Source organism: Lissotriton vulgaris, chromosome 1_2, assembly GCF_964263255.1.
Source record: "Lissotriton vulgaris chromosome 1_2, aLisVul1.2, whole genome shotgun sequence".
Lineage (NCBI taxonomy): Eukaryota > Metazoa > Chordata > Amphibia > Caudata > Salamandridae > Lissotriton > Lissotriton vulgaris.
Window position 1 is genome coordinate 309,875,961 of NC_141686.1, and position 13,950 is coordinate 309,889,910.

Below are 13,950 nucleotides of genomic sequence, written 5' to 3' on the forward strand. Positions count from 1 at the left end.
CCACTTGGTGCAGGGAACTGCAGGGGGTACCCCCCAAGTGCACCCCCCTAAGGCCCCCTGGGGGTCCGCAACAGGCCCCTAAAGCCAATCCCCACCAGCCTTTCTATGGCTGCATCAGGCTACAGCCTGGCACTATGAAAAGAAATGAGAGGTGTAGGATACGTGGGAGGCCCTCAAGCCACTGGTTTGATTAGCTATGATTGTTTGTAGAATTTTGGATCACCCACTACAGCATCTTTGGGGTAAGGAAGCAAATGGAAAATAAACACACCAGACATCTAAAACAGCATGTTGTGAGGTGAAGTGAGGTGGCAGGCCCTGGGGGATGGGGTCCCCAGGGCCAAAAAATTAGAAAAAGAAGGGGGGCTACCCAGCCCTCCTTCTTAAAAAAAATATTTAAAAAAACAGGATCTCGGCCGGAGGCCACGCCCCCTTATTGCACCACTCTGCAAACGCGCCCCCTGGCATGTTTGCAGAGGGGGAACAAATTCCCCTTGAATACTGGGGGTCCCTGGGGGCCAACTAGCCCACCAGGTACCTCCTGTATGCGCCAGGGAGCTGTGTTGCAGAGAGGTGTTCTGAGGCCACACCCCTTTTACACCTCTCTGCCATGCAGCACTGTGGCGCTTACTGGAGGTAGCTGGTGGGCTAATTGCACCCCAGGGACCCTCAGTATTCAAGGGGAGTTAATCCCGAAACTTAAAATGCGCCACACTGCGCGTTTCACAGTGGTGAAGGGAGGGGGCGGGGCCTGAGTTCACATGTGTGCAAACACGCCCTGTGGCGCTGTTTGAATTGGGGAATTAATTCCTTGTCAATACTGAGGGTTCCTGGGGGCCAATTAGCCCACCAGGTACCTCCAGTAAGCACCACGGAGCTGCTTTGCAGAGTGTTGTAAAAAGGGGCGTGGCCTCTGAACACCTCTCTGCAACACAGCCTCCTGGCGCGTACTGGAGGTACCTGGTGAGCTAGTTGGCCCCCAGGGACCCACAGGATTGAGGAGGAATTAATTCTCTAACTTAAAACGCGCCACAGGGCTTGTTTGCAGACATATCACCTCAGGCCACGCCCCCTTCCTTCATCACTGTGCAAACGCGCCCCGTGGCACATTTTAATTGGGGAATTAATTCTCTTTTAATACTGAGGATCCCTGAGGGCTAAATAGCACAACAGGTATCTCCAGTATGCGCCAGGTAGCTGTGTTGCAGACAGGTGTTCAAATGCCATACCCCTTTCCCCTTTTTACACCTATCTGCAACGCAGCTCTGAGGCGCTTACTGGAGGTACGTAGTGGGCTAGTTTGACCCTAGGGACCTTAGGTTTGAAGGGGACTTAATCTCTCAACTTAGAACAGTGACAGGGTGTGTTTACAGAATGGTGAAGGGAAGGGACGGGCCTGACGTGATGTGTGCAAACACGCCCTGTAGCACGTTTTAAGTTGGGGAAAAAATTCCACTTCAAACCTGAGGGACCGTGGGGGCCAAGTAGCCCACCAGGTGCTACCAGGAAGCGCCACTGCGCTGCGTTGCAGAGAGGTGGTACAGGCCGTGCCCCTTTTTACATCTCTCTGCTACACAGCTCTGTGGCGCTTACTGGATGTACTACGAATTGCGATTTACTCACCTGTTATCAGGAGACCTCAGTGCTGCATCTTTGAGCCCAGTACTGATCCTGAAAGTAATTCTAACCATACTTACCAGTTACTTGAATTTCCTTCCATAGGATATCATTGCCTGCTTTTTGCTGAAAAAGTTTCCAAGTGTGGAGTTTTGGAACTTACAAATATTTCTCTAAAATCAGCCGAAATACGAATTCCGATTTACTCACCTGTTATCAGGAGAGACCTCAGTGCTGCATCTTTGAGCCCAGTACTGATCCTGAAAAGTAATTCTAACCATACTTACCAGTAACTTGAATTTCCTTCGATAGGCTAACATTGACTGGTTACACTTGGAAATTCTTTTAAGGGTGAACTTTTGGAACTTTAAAATATTCACCTAAAATCATCCGAACAACGAATTCCGATTTACTCACCTGTTATCAGGAGAGAACCCAGTGCTGCATCTTTTAGCCCAGCACTGACCCTGAAAAGTAATTCTAACCGTACTTACCAGTAACTTGTATTTCCTTCCATAGGAATCCATTGTCTGGTTTTCACCAGAATTCTAAGTTTCTATTTTCACAAACTAAAAGTATTCCTTAAAAATCGCCTGTATGACTTAAACGCATTCTTTCAACTGTTTACAGGAGATGCACCAGTGCTGGATCCAGGATCCAGCACTGAGTTAGAACAAGTAACGATAACACTACTTACCTGCTAAGTGAATTTCCTCCCATAGGATAACATTGGTGATTCTATGTGAAAACATTTCTAAGTGTCAACTTTTAAAATACAATAATATCCCTTAAAAATCACTACTGTAACCAAAACGCTTTTACTCAACTGTTTACAGGAGATGTCCCAGGACTAAATCTAAGATCCAGTCCTGTGGTTAGAAAAGTAATCCATAAAGTAACTAATTGCATTTAACTAGAAATTCACATTGAGCTCGATGTTGCATTGTGTTTGAAATTGAGTTGCCCATTGCAACAACTGAAACTACCATAGGTTTTAGGGGTGTTATACTTAGCTGGACATTTCACTTGTACGAAACCATTGAAATTCCTCCATTATAGTTAGTTGTACTAAGTATACCTCGCGGGCCCCCAATCCACTGCTGATGATGTCACATATTACATCATTCATGACATGGTCAATGACTTCACTGATGACATCTTATATGACATCACTGATGACTGAGGATAGAAGAGGAAAAATGTTTGTATTTATATAGCGCTTGTTACCCCTTATGGGGTGTTGATGCATGCTATTCAGGAAGCCCATAAAGGATTAGTGGTGAATTAATATGGATGAAATATGAAGTAATTTCAGTGGTGGATATTAGTCAGTTATTTGGAGTGAGAAGGATAGCGGAAGGATAGCCGAGGAATAAAAGGGGAAGAAAGATGCGCATTCATATAGCACTTGTTACACCTGATGGGTGTTGAAGCGCTTTTCTGGCGAGTAGCACGCCACTCCGGAACCCATAAAGGATTAGTGGTGAATTAGTATAGTTGAATATGGAATTTGAGAAGTGTTTTAAGGCATAGATGCCTGCGAGGCAAGGAGGTAAGATTACACATAAACAAATCTGTACAGCCCCTAGCCCTCCAACATCAGCACATTGGGCCCGATTCAATCCTAAACTTACTACTTTTGGCATTCACAGAATGAACTTACTACTTTTTGTATTCACAGAAGTTAGGGTTTTGTCTTAAGTCTGTCTTAAATCTGTCTTAAGTCTGTTTTAAGACAAACTTAAGACAAAATCCTAACTTAAGACAATCCTAACTTAAGACAAAATCCTAACTTCTGTGAATACCAAAAGTAGTGAGTTCATTCTGTGAATGCCAAAAGTAGTAAGTGCATTCTGTGAATACCAAAAGTAGTAAGTTCATTCTGTGAATACCAAAATAGTAGTAAGTTCAGGATTGAGTCTTAAGTTCATTCTGTGAATCGGCCCTGTAATCTTTCATCTGAAGACTTCAAGAAGCAGGAGGATTACTTTGTGCAATAGATGAGTGTCACTCCCATGTAACAGATACTCTGGTCAATAATTGTAATCACTTGTGTCCAATGTATTACCCATTTAGTTTGGCCCGCTGAGCCCCTGTTTACAGCTGCAGTAAAATCAGTAAATCACACCAGTTTTTTTTATGCATTTAGATTTGTTGGTATTATTTGCTGTTGTTTTCAATTTGTTTATTTTTGGGATGGACTGTAGTGCCGCTCCAGTGACGCAACTGGAGCACTTGACTCTTACATGTGTCAGTGGGCATAGGGGATTTGTAAGACCACCCCTTATAAGTGTGTTAATGGGGTTTGACCATGTGGGTCTAGGTAATAAATGTGGGGAGGGGCCAGACGTGATCAGGGAGACCCAAAAGAGCTGTAAACCACGTCACACAAATACTGTCTACCCATTGTCATTCATGGGCCTCAGAAATAGTGGTGCCTCCATATTGTGGAGCACTCCGTCATCCTTGGCCCGACACAACATAGGGAGAGGTATTGCTGGAAAGAGGACATTTTCCCCGTTAAACGACACTTAGTGTTACATCTCATTGCTGCACATCACACTGATCAAAAAAGAATATACGATGTTACATCGCAGTGTTCACACTGCGATACCTTTACAACGCAGGCATTACAACGCAAGTCATTACAACAACTTGCGCTGGAGGGCGCAAGACTTAGGAATAGTATGATTCACTATTCCAACTCCAGCCTACATTACAGTAGGGAAGGTGTTGGAATGGTAAATTATACTATTCCTTTCCTTAGAGCGCCATCCAGCGCAAGTCATTGTCATGACTTGCGCTGTAATGCCCGAGTTGTAAAGGTATTGTGGTGTGAACACCGCAATGTAACCAATGTTTTCCATCATGACTTGCGCTGTAATGCCCGAGTTGCAAATATGTTGTGGTGTGAACACTGTGATGTAACCGATGTTTACCATAAAAAAACAATAATCTTGGGGCACAAGGGAAGTTCTTCACTCATGTGCTGACCTCACTTGTAAAAAGAAAAATGTCTTGTTATTGAACCAGAAAGATTTTCTCCCATAGTGTGGTGGTGTACCACTCATGTCCTCTGCACTGTGAAATTAGTTTAGTGGACGCCAACAGGTTGTTCACTGCATGTAAACTGGTAACCTCAATAAAGGAAATTGAATATGAGTCACCAGCACATATCTAAGTCAAGGAGAGTTGCAAATACTTACTAAAGAATTAGTTTGGTGAGAGCAAGAAATACTTGAATAGTGGTGGCTTGAGAGAGCTATTATGACCCAGTACATCTGTGGTGACTTGATGAAGAAAGCAGTGGCTAAATAACTGGAAATGGAGGGGAGAGATCATTGAGACTCAGTTCAGGTGAAGGACTGAGTACAGATGTACAGGTGAGTGCATGTACTATACGTAAACAGTAGTCGTTTGGGATATCATGATTGGGGCACTCACTTTTCTAGCCTTTATTCTGCAACTGGAATTTAAAGGCCAGTCTCACTGTGGCAGCTACTAGTTGTGACACAACAGTAGGCACAACACATGTACATGAAAGAGAACAGGCACTCAGCATTACGCTGCAAGAAGTTAAAACTTCTATCACTAAGATATTCCCAAATGAGGCACCAGGCCATGACAAAGTACCAGAAGGCCTCTATCTTAGTGAGAAGGGTGTTTAGGGCCCATACATTACAGTTGTCTTTAATGGGATATTGAATGGGGTGTCAATTACCCCCACTTGGCTATACGCAGAAACTTTTCCCCTGCACAAAAAAGGCTGCCCTTCGCTCCCGGCTAACTATAGGCCCATAAGCCTGATTCACTGTTCACAAAAGATATTTAGTAGAATTCTGTTGGGAAAGTTCCAAGAATGGCTGGCAACTAAGGAAGTGCGCACTCCCCTGCAGTCCAGCTTCAGGGACAGTGCAAGTGCACTTGACCCAGTCTTTCACCTTCAAATGCTATTTTGGAAGACAGTGGTCTTGGGACGAGGGAGGTTGTACATAGTTTTTGGAGACCTTAGGTCAGCATTTGACCTGATCCCAAGAACGAAGCTCTGACAAGTAATGGCCGACATGGGTGTCCCCAAAAGCCTACTAACTAATCTTATAAGACTCCATGAGCAGAACTATGCCCATCCAGTTGGGGTCAACATAGTGAGTTGACAGACCTCTTCCCTGTCACCAGGTGGATAAGGCAACGCTGCGTTCTAGCCCACACCATCTTTACAATTTATGTTAATAATCTGATTGATCACCTGAATGGGTGTGTCGGTGATTTTCCGCAACTTGCTGGACACAGGTTCCTTGAAATTATGTTTTAAGACAACACCCAACTAACGTCCAAATCACCCACGGGGCTACAGAAGACCTTGGACAGCTTTGACACTTTTTGCTGCAAGATCCTTATCCCCTTTCCTACAATGAGATCCAATCCCAAGATCAAGGGATCCCCATTGGAGCGGGCGCATACCTTTGAGTATCTAGGTCTAATGCTTAAGGAGAAATTAGACTGGTGACATCAAATCGATAGTTGTAGACTAAAAGAAACAACATACCGGAGGGCTGATAAAGGTGCAGAGTGGGTAAAGATTTCGCCCAGTGTCTCCAGCACCACAAATTTACAACCAACAGGCCAAGGGAGCAGCCCTCTATGTGGTGGAGCTCTGGGGGCACACAGATGCAAAAGCCCTAACTATAGTCGAATATAGATGTTTACGCCAACTGACAGGCCTTCCCGCCAACACCCCGCTGCTCCCTCTTAGGTTAGACATGGGTATTAGGCAAATATTAGAAGGGATACAGCAGAAATACTTTGGGAAACTTGGGTATTGGGTCCCTGTGGGAAGACCGTTGACAGCTGGGTCTATAAGCAAGAACACCATCAAACTGCTTTACGCTCAGTACAAAATCGGATCAAATGCAGTCTCAAGTCACCTTTAGCACACTATCTGATGCCTTCCTGGCAGTGAAAGTCGGGTTTAAGAATGAAGGGTTTCTTGATAAGATCGAACCGCCGGGAGCCAGAAAACTATATCTGCAGTTCCGTTGTGGAACTCTTCCTTTGCTCACCTTTACCTCGGGCTTGGCTCGCCAGGACGAGCAGGGTAGATGGGACTGTCCTGTTTGTGGTGCTAGCAAGGAATATGTAGAGCAAGATGTATTCTTCTGTCCTCCTATGCTAAGCGGAGCAAAAAATGACACAAAACCATGTATTGTCTTCGGAGTATCTCGCTAGCTTTTGGTGATGGAGAGACCAGGGGCTTGGTCCTTAAAGCAAACAGGGTGCCCGTCGCATTATTAACATCGGGGGCTTTTAATGATTATGTTATCCCACCACCAGGCAAAATTTGTGACGCTACTGTTCAAGAACATAATTGCCCACATTTAGTAAAGAGTGGACACGGTTCATGCCGCGTTGGCGCACATAGGGCCTGCTTTGAGCTCTGGTTCCTTCCCACACGCCTTGGTTGTCTATGTTTACACGGACTAAGATTGTTTTGTCTTACCCTTGTGACTTTTACAGGGAGTCGAATAAATGGTCGATGATACAGATTGTATGATCATGTTTTATGTTGGTTTTATGTATTTATGGTGCGCCACAGCACTTTTATTAAGATGTTTTATACGGATGAAATTATCTTCTGTACATTTGTGGTTGGTAACTGAAATAAAGTATTGTGAAATATCAATCACTGTGTGTACATATTGATTCCTAGATAAGGTCTACTTTATTATCACTGGCAGGTTTGTCTAACTCGTCACACTTCCCGTCCAACGCAGTAGACTAGAGGAAGAGTGAGAGACACCTGCCCATTCTCAATTTCTCCAAAAAGGGCACTTTTCTTATTGGGGCTAAGGGGATCTACCAGGTGGTACCCCAAAAAGAGCTTTCCTGATCCCCTGTCTTGACGAGAGCAGAAGATCGAGGCAGCGGAGTCGGGCCTGGGACAAGATAGTTGTAGAGAGCTCAGAGTGGATGAATGTGTGGGGCATTCCATTCTTTGAGTGACTGCACTGAGAAAGGGTCCTGTGAGTTCCAATTATGGAAGTGCATAAAAGAGTTGAAAAGGAGATTGAGATGGTTGAACTGGGAACTGGGACATTAAAAGCAGTGGAGATGGTCACTGTCTAAATAGAGTGGAAGTAGGCAATCGATCAGCATCGATGATGTCTCACCTGCATGGCTAGCCCGGTGCTGTAAATATTTCCAATCTCGCCATTGCTCTGGTATTGATCCAGAATCTTCTGCACCAGCGAGCGAAGGGTCTGTGTGATGGCTTTCCTCTCTTCTGCGGTGAGGTCCTTTCTTTTAACCACACACGTCAGGCCCAAGACCTCAACAGCAGCTGTGTCTGTAATGAAAAGTAGACCCAACTCAGGAACTGGATCAGTTAGTGCATCCATTGTCTGTACCTGAAGCATGGCTTGACTAGCAGACCCTTCTGATGCAGACCACTGGACAGGCTCCACCCCACAGCCACAGGAGACAAGCTAGACTCACCAACAGAGAAGCCATGAGCCAAATCAGTACTGCTGGTTTCCAGGTCAGCGGGCACCTTTATGGGCACATCCTGCAGGCAGAGCGCGATCATGTCCAGGCCAATCTGGTAGTAATTAGAGAGTGGCTGATGATTCACATCTGTGAGAGAAGGGGACGATGAGAGTACAGATGTGAGTGCATGGCTGCAGGGAGGAAGGCATCACTGACACAGGTAACTGACAGTCACTCTCAGTGTTACTGGGATCAGTACAATATTTCTTGTCCCCAAAACTGATGGTACAAGAAGGGGGTGAGCATCTTAGAATGCACTTCTGCTCCAGGCTTTTTTGCATTAGACACATTTTTACCTAGTTTAAGGGAGGTATGGTCAGGAAGGGGAAAGGGTTGGGAACCTACATGCATGAGCTATTAAGGGGGGCTCTGGAAAGTAGGATATTTAAGGTTATTTGGGGGAAAAGACATAGCAACAGTTGAGTGGTGAGACACTGGTTTTATCAAATGTTGGCTCTCGAGAGCTCTAGATTTTCGGAGAAATTTTCAACATATATTTAAATGGAAAGATCTGTAATTAAAATAATGACCTTACTAGTCTCAGGCATCATATTAAGGCGTATATTGATTAAAAATTCATGCAACGGCAAAGGTGTCTGCATCATGCCTAGCATAGGTTCTGTACTGGAAGTCAATCTTTATAGTACAAAACATATTTTAAAACTTTTCCCACTGACAGTGCACCACACGTGCAAACTGGGCAAAGTAAGAAAAAAATGAAAGCATTCCAGCTTCAAAGAGGAGTCGCTTTTTGGCACAAAGCCCGAATGTGACAGATATCCCGTCCACCATATTAAAATTACCGTAGGATACAATGCACTTGTGATAAGGCAGATGGGATATTTGTAACATGGTGATGGATCAAGCCAGCTACAAAACTCTAAGTCAGTCCCTATAGTTTCCAAGTATGCTTACGCACAGACACACATACACATGCACACCCACACACACAGACACAGCCGCACACACACACACACACATGCACACACACAGACACACAGACACAGCCGCACACACACACTCCCGCACACGCGCACACACACACACACACACATACATTTGCACACCCACACACACAGACACAGCCGCACACACACACACACACACATGCACACCCACACACACAGACACAGAGACACAGCCGCACACACACACTCCCGCACATGCACACACACACACACACACACACACACACACACACACGTTTAAATATGTGATTCCAATCATAATCCAGAATTCTCTTGAAGTTCATACTTTTTAAAGATTTTCCTAGCAGTTACCAATTGAATCCAGAAGAACCAAGGTAGTCACCTTTTCTGGAAAACATAATGGCCACAGAAAGATTTCTCTCTACATGGAAAGTCATAATTGTTTGTTTTATTCTTGATGAATATCAGTCAATGGTGTCTTTGGTTGGTGTTGGAGCTGGGGTTGGTGAGTTCCTTCACGATGTTGAAGTGCTCCTTGCTATTGTGTGCGTTTTTGTGGAGGCGGTCTTTGAAGGAGGTCCTCTTGACCGTCTTGATCAGGTGGTTGCGGATGACATCCTTGTGTGCTGTGTGGCTGTCCGGAGTTTGTTCACTGTGCCATTTCTTCTCTAGTTTCCGGCAGGCTTGCTTGGAGGCTAGGAGTTCTGGGGTGAACTAGCTGGCCCTCTTGCTGGTGTCTCTGTGGGAGGGTTTCTTCAGCGGGGTGAGGTTGTTGGCGCCTCCTCGATCCAGCGTCTGAGGCTGTGGGCTGCGTCGTCAGTGTTGGATGGTTCAGTGGGTGGTCTGAGAGCGAGGTTTGCGTGTAGTTGGTCTTCGGTGATTTTGCTCCAGCAGCGGCGGGGGATCTGTTGGGTGCGGTGGTGTGTGGTGGGTTTCTGGAAGGTGAATTGTACAGGAACCCAAAGTCCATTCAGAGATCAATGGATTCCTGGAACGAATCGATGGATCATGGGGGTGTATACTAGATTTTCCTTAGAGGTGACATTGTTACTTCATCTGTATGCATTGTCCTATTGGCATGTCGAAAGGTGTCTGTTGCCCAGTAAAGATGTCCATGCATTTCAACCCTAATGAGTGTTGGTTTTCCTCAGGACGGGGACAACAATGGTAAAACATAGAGTGGAAATATTCCAACTAGAATAGTGGTACAAAAGTTCTGGATTTTAATGGTTACCTATCAGGTGTAGGGGTGGCCCTGCAAGGAATGTTGAGGGGTTGGGGTGGCTTGTCATACCTAAGCACAGGCAGTTGGCAACCTCCCTGAAGAAATAGTTCACACTAGGGTCTGTGTGCACAAAAGAAGCAGAAGTTTCAATATTACAAATAGTGCTGAAGAGAAGAGAGTTAACCACATTCTATCAACATGCTTTAAGGGTCAGGGGTACACATTAAAATAAGTGCATCAATCCCCCAAGCACACGCTCAGTTGTAAATCATATTCTGAACACTATTTCAGCTTTTGTTCTTTTCTTGTTTTCTTTATTTTCTCTCTTCTTTTTAGCCAACACGTACCATCGACCACGATCCCCTGCTAGCCTGGGCCAGCGTGAGCATCGATGACACCATCAAGGCCATGCGCACAATCCACTCCGGCTCTCCGTCAGACCCACTCCCACACCACGTCTTCAACAGAGCAAGCAGCCCCATCGCACCGGACCTGCACAACGTCAATAATCTCTCCCTCAAGACCGCGGCCTTCCCAGAGATCTGGAAACACGCCGAGATGAACGCCCTACTCAAAAAACCTAAGGCAGACCCAAGAGACCTCAAGAACTTTCGTCTTATCTCTCTGCTCCCCTTCCCGGCCAAGGTCATTGAGAAAACCCGTCAACAGACAACTAACTAGATACCTCGAAGAAAACAGAATCCCGGAGCCTTCCCAGTCAGGGTTCCACAGCAACTACTGCACCGAGATTGCCCTCATCGCCGCCACCGACAACATCAGGACCCTGCTGGACAACGGCGAGACGCAACACTCATCCTCCTAGACCGCTCTGCCGCCTTCGACACCGTCTGCCACTGCACACTAGGCGCACGCCTCCACACCGCAGAGATCCGAGACAAGGCTCTGGATTAGACCACCTCCTTCATTCTCTGGCAGAACCCAGAGCATCCGCCTCCCCCCATTCCATTCCAAAGCCTCCAAGATCATCTGCGATGTACCCCAGGGATCCTCCCTCAGCCCGACGCTGTTCAACATTTACATGGCCCCGCTCGCACACGTAGCCCGACAGCACGACCTCAACATAATCTCCTACGCCGACGACACTCAGCTGATCCTCTCCCTCCCCAAGGACCCCATCACCGCCCAAGTAAACATCCACGAAGGAATGAAGGCCGTCGCCGACTGGATAAAGACCAGCCGTCTGAAGCTGAACTCGGACAAGACGGAGGTCCTCATCCTCGGCTCCAACCGTTCAGCATGGAACGACTCCTGGTGGCTGACGGCACTGGGGGCAGCCCCGACACCCACTGACCATGCACGCAACCTCGGAATCATCCTCGACTCAAAGCTTTCAATGACCAAGCAAGTCAACGCCGTCTCCTCCTCCTCCTTCAACACCCTCCGCATGCTCCGCAAGATCTACAGATGGATCCCGACAGATACAAGAAAGACAGTCATCCAGGCCCTCGTCAGCAGCAGACTCGACTACTGAAACGCCCTCTACACTGGAGCCCCGACCAAGTTCATCAAATTACTACAATGCATTCAAACCGCCTCGGCGCGACTGATCCTCGAAGTACCACGCCACGGCCACATCATCCCCCACCTGAGAAACCTGCACTGGCTCCCCGTCAACAAGAGGATATCCTTCAAGCTCCTCACACACGCACACAAGGCACTCCACAAGACCGGCCCAGCCTACCTCAACAGACGGCTCTCCTTCTACATCCCCAACTGCCAGCTACGCTCCGCCGACCTCTCACTCACCACGGTTCCGCACATCCGAAGAACAACCACTGGTGGGAGATCCTTCTCCCACCTCATGGCCAAGACATGGAACACCCTCCCACTGAGCCTACGACAGACCCAAGACCTGCTGACCTTCAGGAGGATACTCAAGACCTGGCTGTTCGATCAGTAGCGCCCCCCCCACCCCCAGCACCTTGAGACCCTCGCGGGTAGGTAGTGCGTTTTACAAATGATTGCTTGATTGATTGAACCACAGGCTTACAATGTTGTTTTATAATGCCTATGGGCAGATCAACGGATTGACCCTTGTGATGCAGGTTTACTCTTTCTCAATGGTTGTAAAGTCTTTCTGGCACGCTATCCATGTACGATTCTATATGGATTGCTCTTGTTACAAAATGGGCATATGCAAGGCAGATGTTGAACCTTTTTACTATGTTGTGAAGAGCACAAAAGAAGACAAAATGATACAAGAGATTTCCTGTTCAGCACAAGAATCTGATTTTCATGTTCCCTGATGACTCTTCACTAACGCTATGGTAGTTATTGGTGATTTTATAGCGTGCTAATCACTTGTGTGGGTGTCCACGCGCTCTGTAGCAGGTGTGTGAGGCCAGCCATGCTGGTTTTATTATAAGCCAGGCTTTCAGCTTCTTGCGAAAGTCAAGAAGAGAGAAGGCAGCTCAGTGAGAGGAGAGAGACAGACGATAATGCGGGAGAAATAGATTAGTGGGGATACGAGACAGGAAAACGCAGAGTTGAGAGCTATAGAGATGAGGCAGATGAAATGGAGTAACGGCAGGTAAGAAAGAGATGTCAGGGTAAAATGGTTTGTGAGAGGAGAAGGTGGCAAGTAGACAGACGACAGATAGGACATGAAAAGCATGAAGAGGAAAAAGGACAAGACAGCCAAGTTTTGTAGAGAAAAAACAAGAAGGGGTAAAGGGACGGGGACAAACAGGAGATTAGCAAAGGAGAGGAACAGCGGTGAGGAGAAAATGGTGTGTCAGGAGATGGAAAGGTAAGAGGTGGAAACCAATTTAGCAGAGAGAGAGAGAGAGAGAGAGAGAATGAATGGAAAATGATGAGGGAAGAAAAAGAGAAGAGAGTTTAGGAATGAGAGAGAAGGAGGAAAAATGGGGTAGAGGCAGCGAGAAAGAGAGAGAGGGAACAGATCTAGATACACAGAGAATGAGAAAGCTGGGGTACATAAGAGCAGCTAAACAGTCACAACTCACCGATGTTCTTTAGCTCATCCTGGTACTTCTTCTTCAGGATATTTACCAGGTCGATTCTGGAGTTTAAAGCTCTAACCTGTCGGGGGTTCTGGCAGGAAGCTTGTAGAGCCAGCACGTACAGGGCCACCAGCCCTGAAGAGAAGTCCTTGTCTACAAAAGAAGAATGATATGACTTAATCTGCTGGAGACAACATTTAACATGTCCATTTCGGGAGCTTCTGATTCAGTCCCTTCTTCGTCAGTTTTAGCATGTTTATCATTATCCCTTTTTTTTAAAATCTCTGGCGATGTCTCTCATTCTCTCTCTCTCTCTCATCTTGGTTATGTTTAACTTGGTATTCGTGTGTATTAGCCTTAGCAGTTGACCTCAGCAGCTGTCTTCCCTTGCCTTTATTTGGATCTGATTTTATATAGCTGCATCTATGTCTCAGTCCATGGACCTGTTTCTCGATAGTAGTCGACCGTCTCTATTTTTTTAGTTCTTACTCAATAGCTATTTGTATGTCCAAGGTGTCTGCCTTTGTATATGCATCTCCTCATTGGATCTGACTTCCAATTTATGTCTCAGTGTTTGCTGTCTCACCGTTTCAATTCTGGGATCTGTCTTTCAAAAGTAATCTCCCTGTCTCCTTATTTGGATGTATCCCTT

General features: G+C 46.2%; 1 protein-coding gene across 1 annotated transcript in view; it reads right to left on the minus strand.

The window, feature by feature from the left end:
- LOC147736581 (transcobalamin-1-like) overlaps window positions 1-13,561 on the minus strand; it is a 216,571-nt gene extending 203,010 nt beyond the window's left edge. Inside the window, exons 1-4 of the mRNA XM_086952645.1 lie at window positions 13,501-13,561; window positions 13,302-13,451; window positions 8,110-8,247; window positions 7,785-7,960 (exon numbers count right to left, since the gene is read on the minus strand). Of these exons, the coding sequence (XP_086808771.1) occupies window positions 7,785-7,960; window positions 8,110-8,247; window positions 13,302-13,451; window positions 13,501-13,561 (525 nt within the window). The remainder of the gene's footprint in view (window positions 1-7,784; window positions 7,961-8,109; window positions 8,248-13,301; window positions 13,452-13,500) is intronic.
- Window positions 13,562-13,950: the final 389 nt, after the last annotated feature.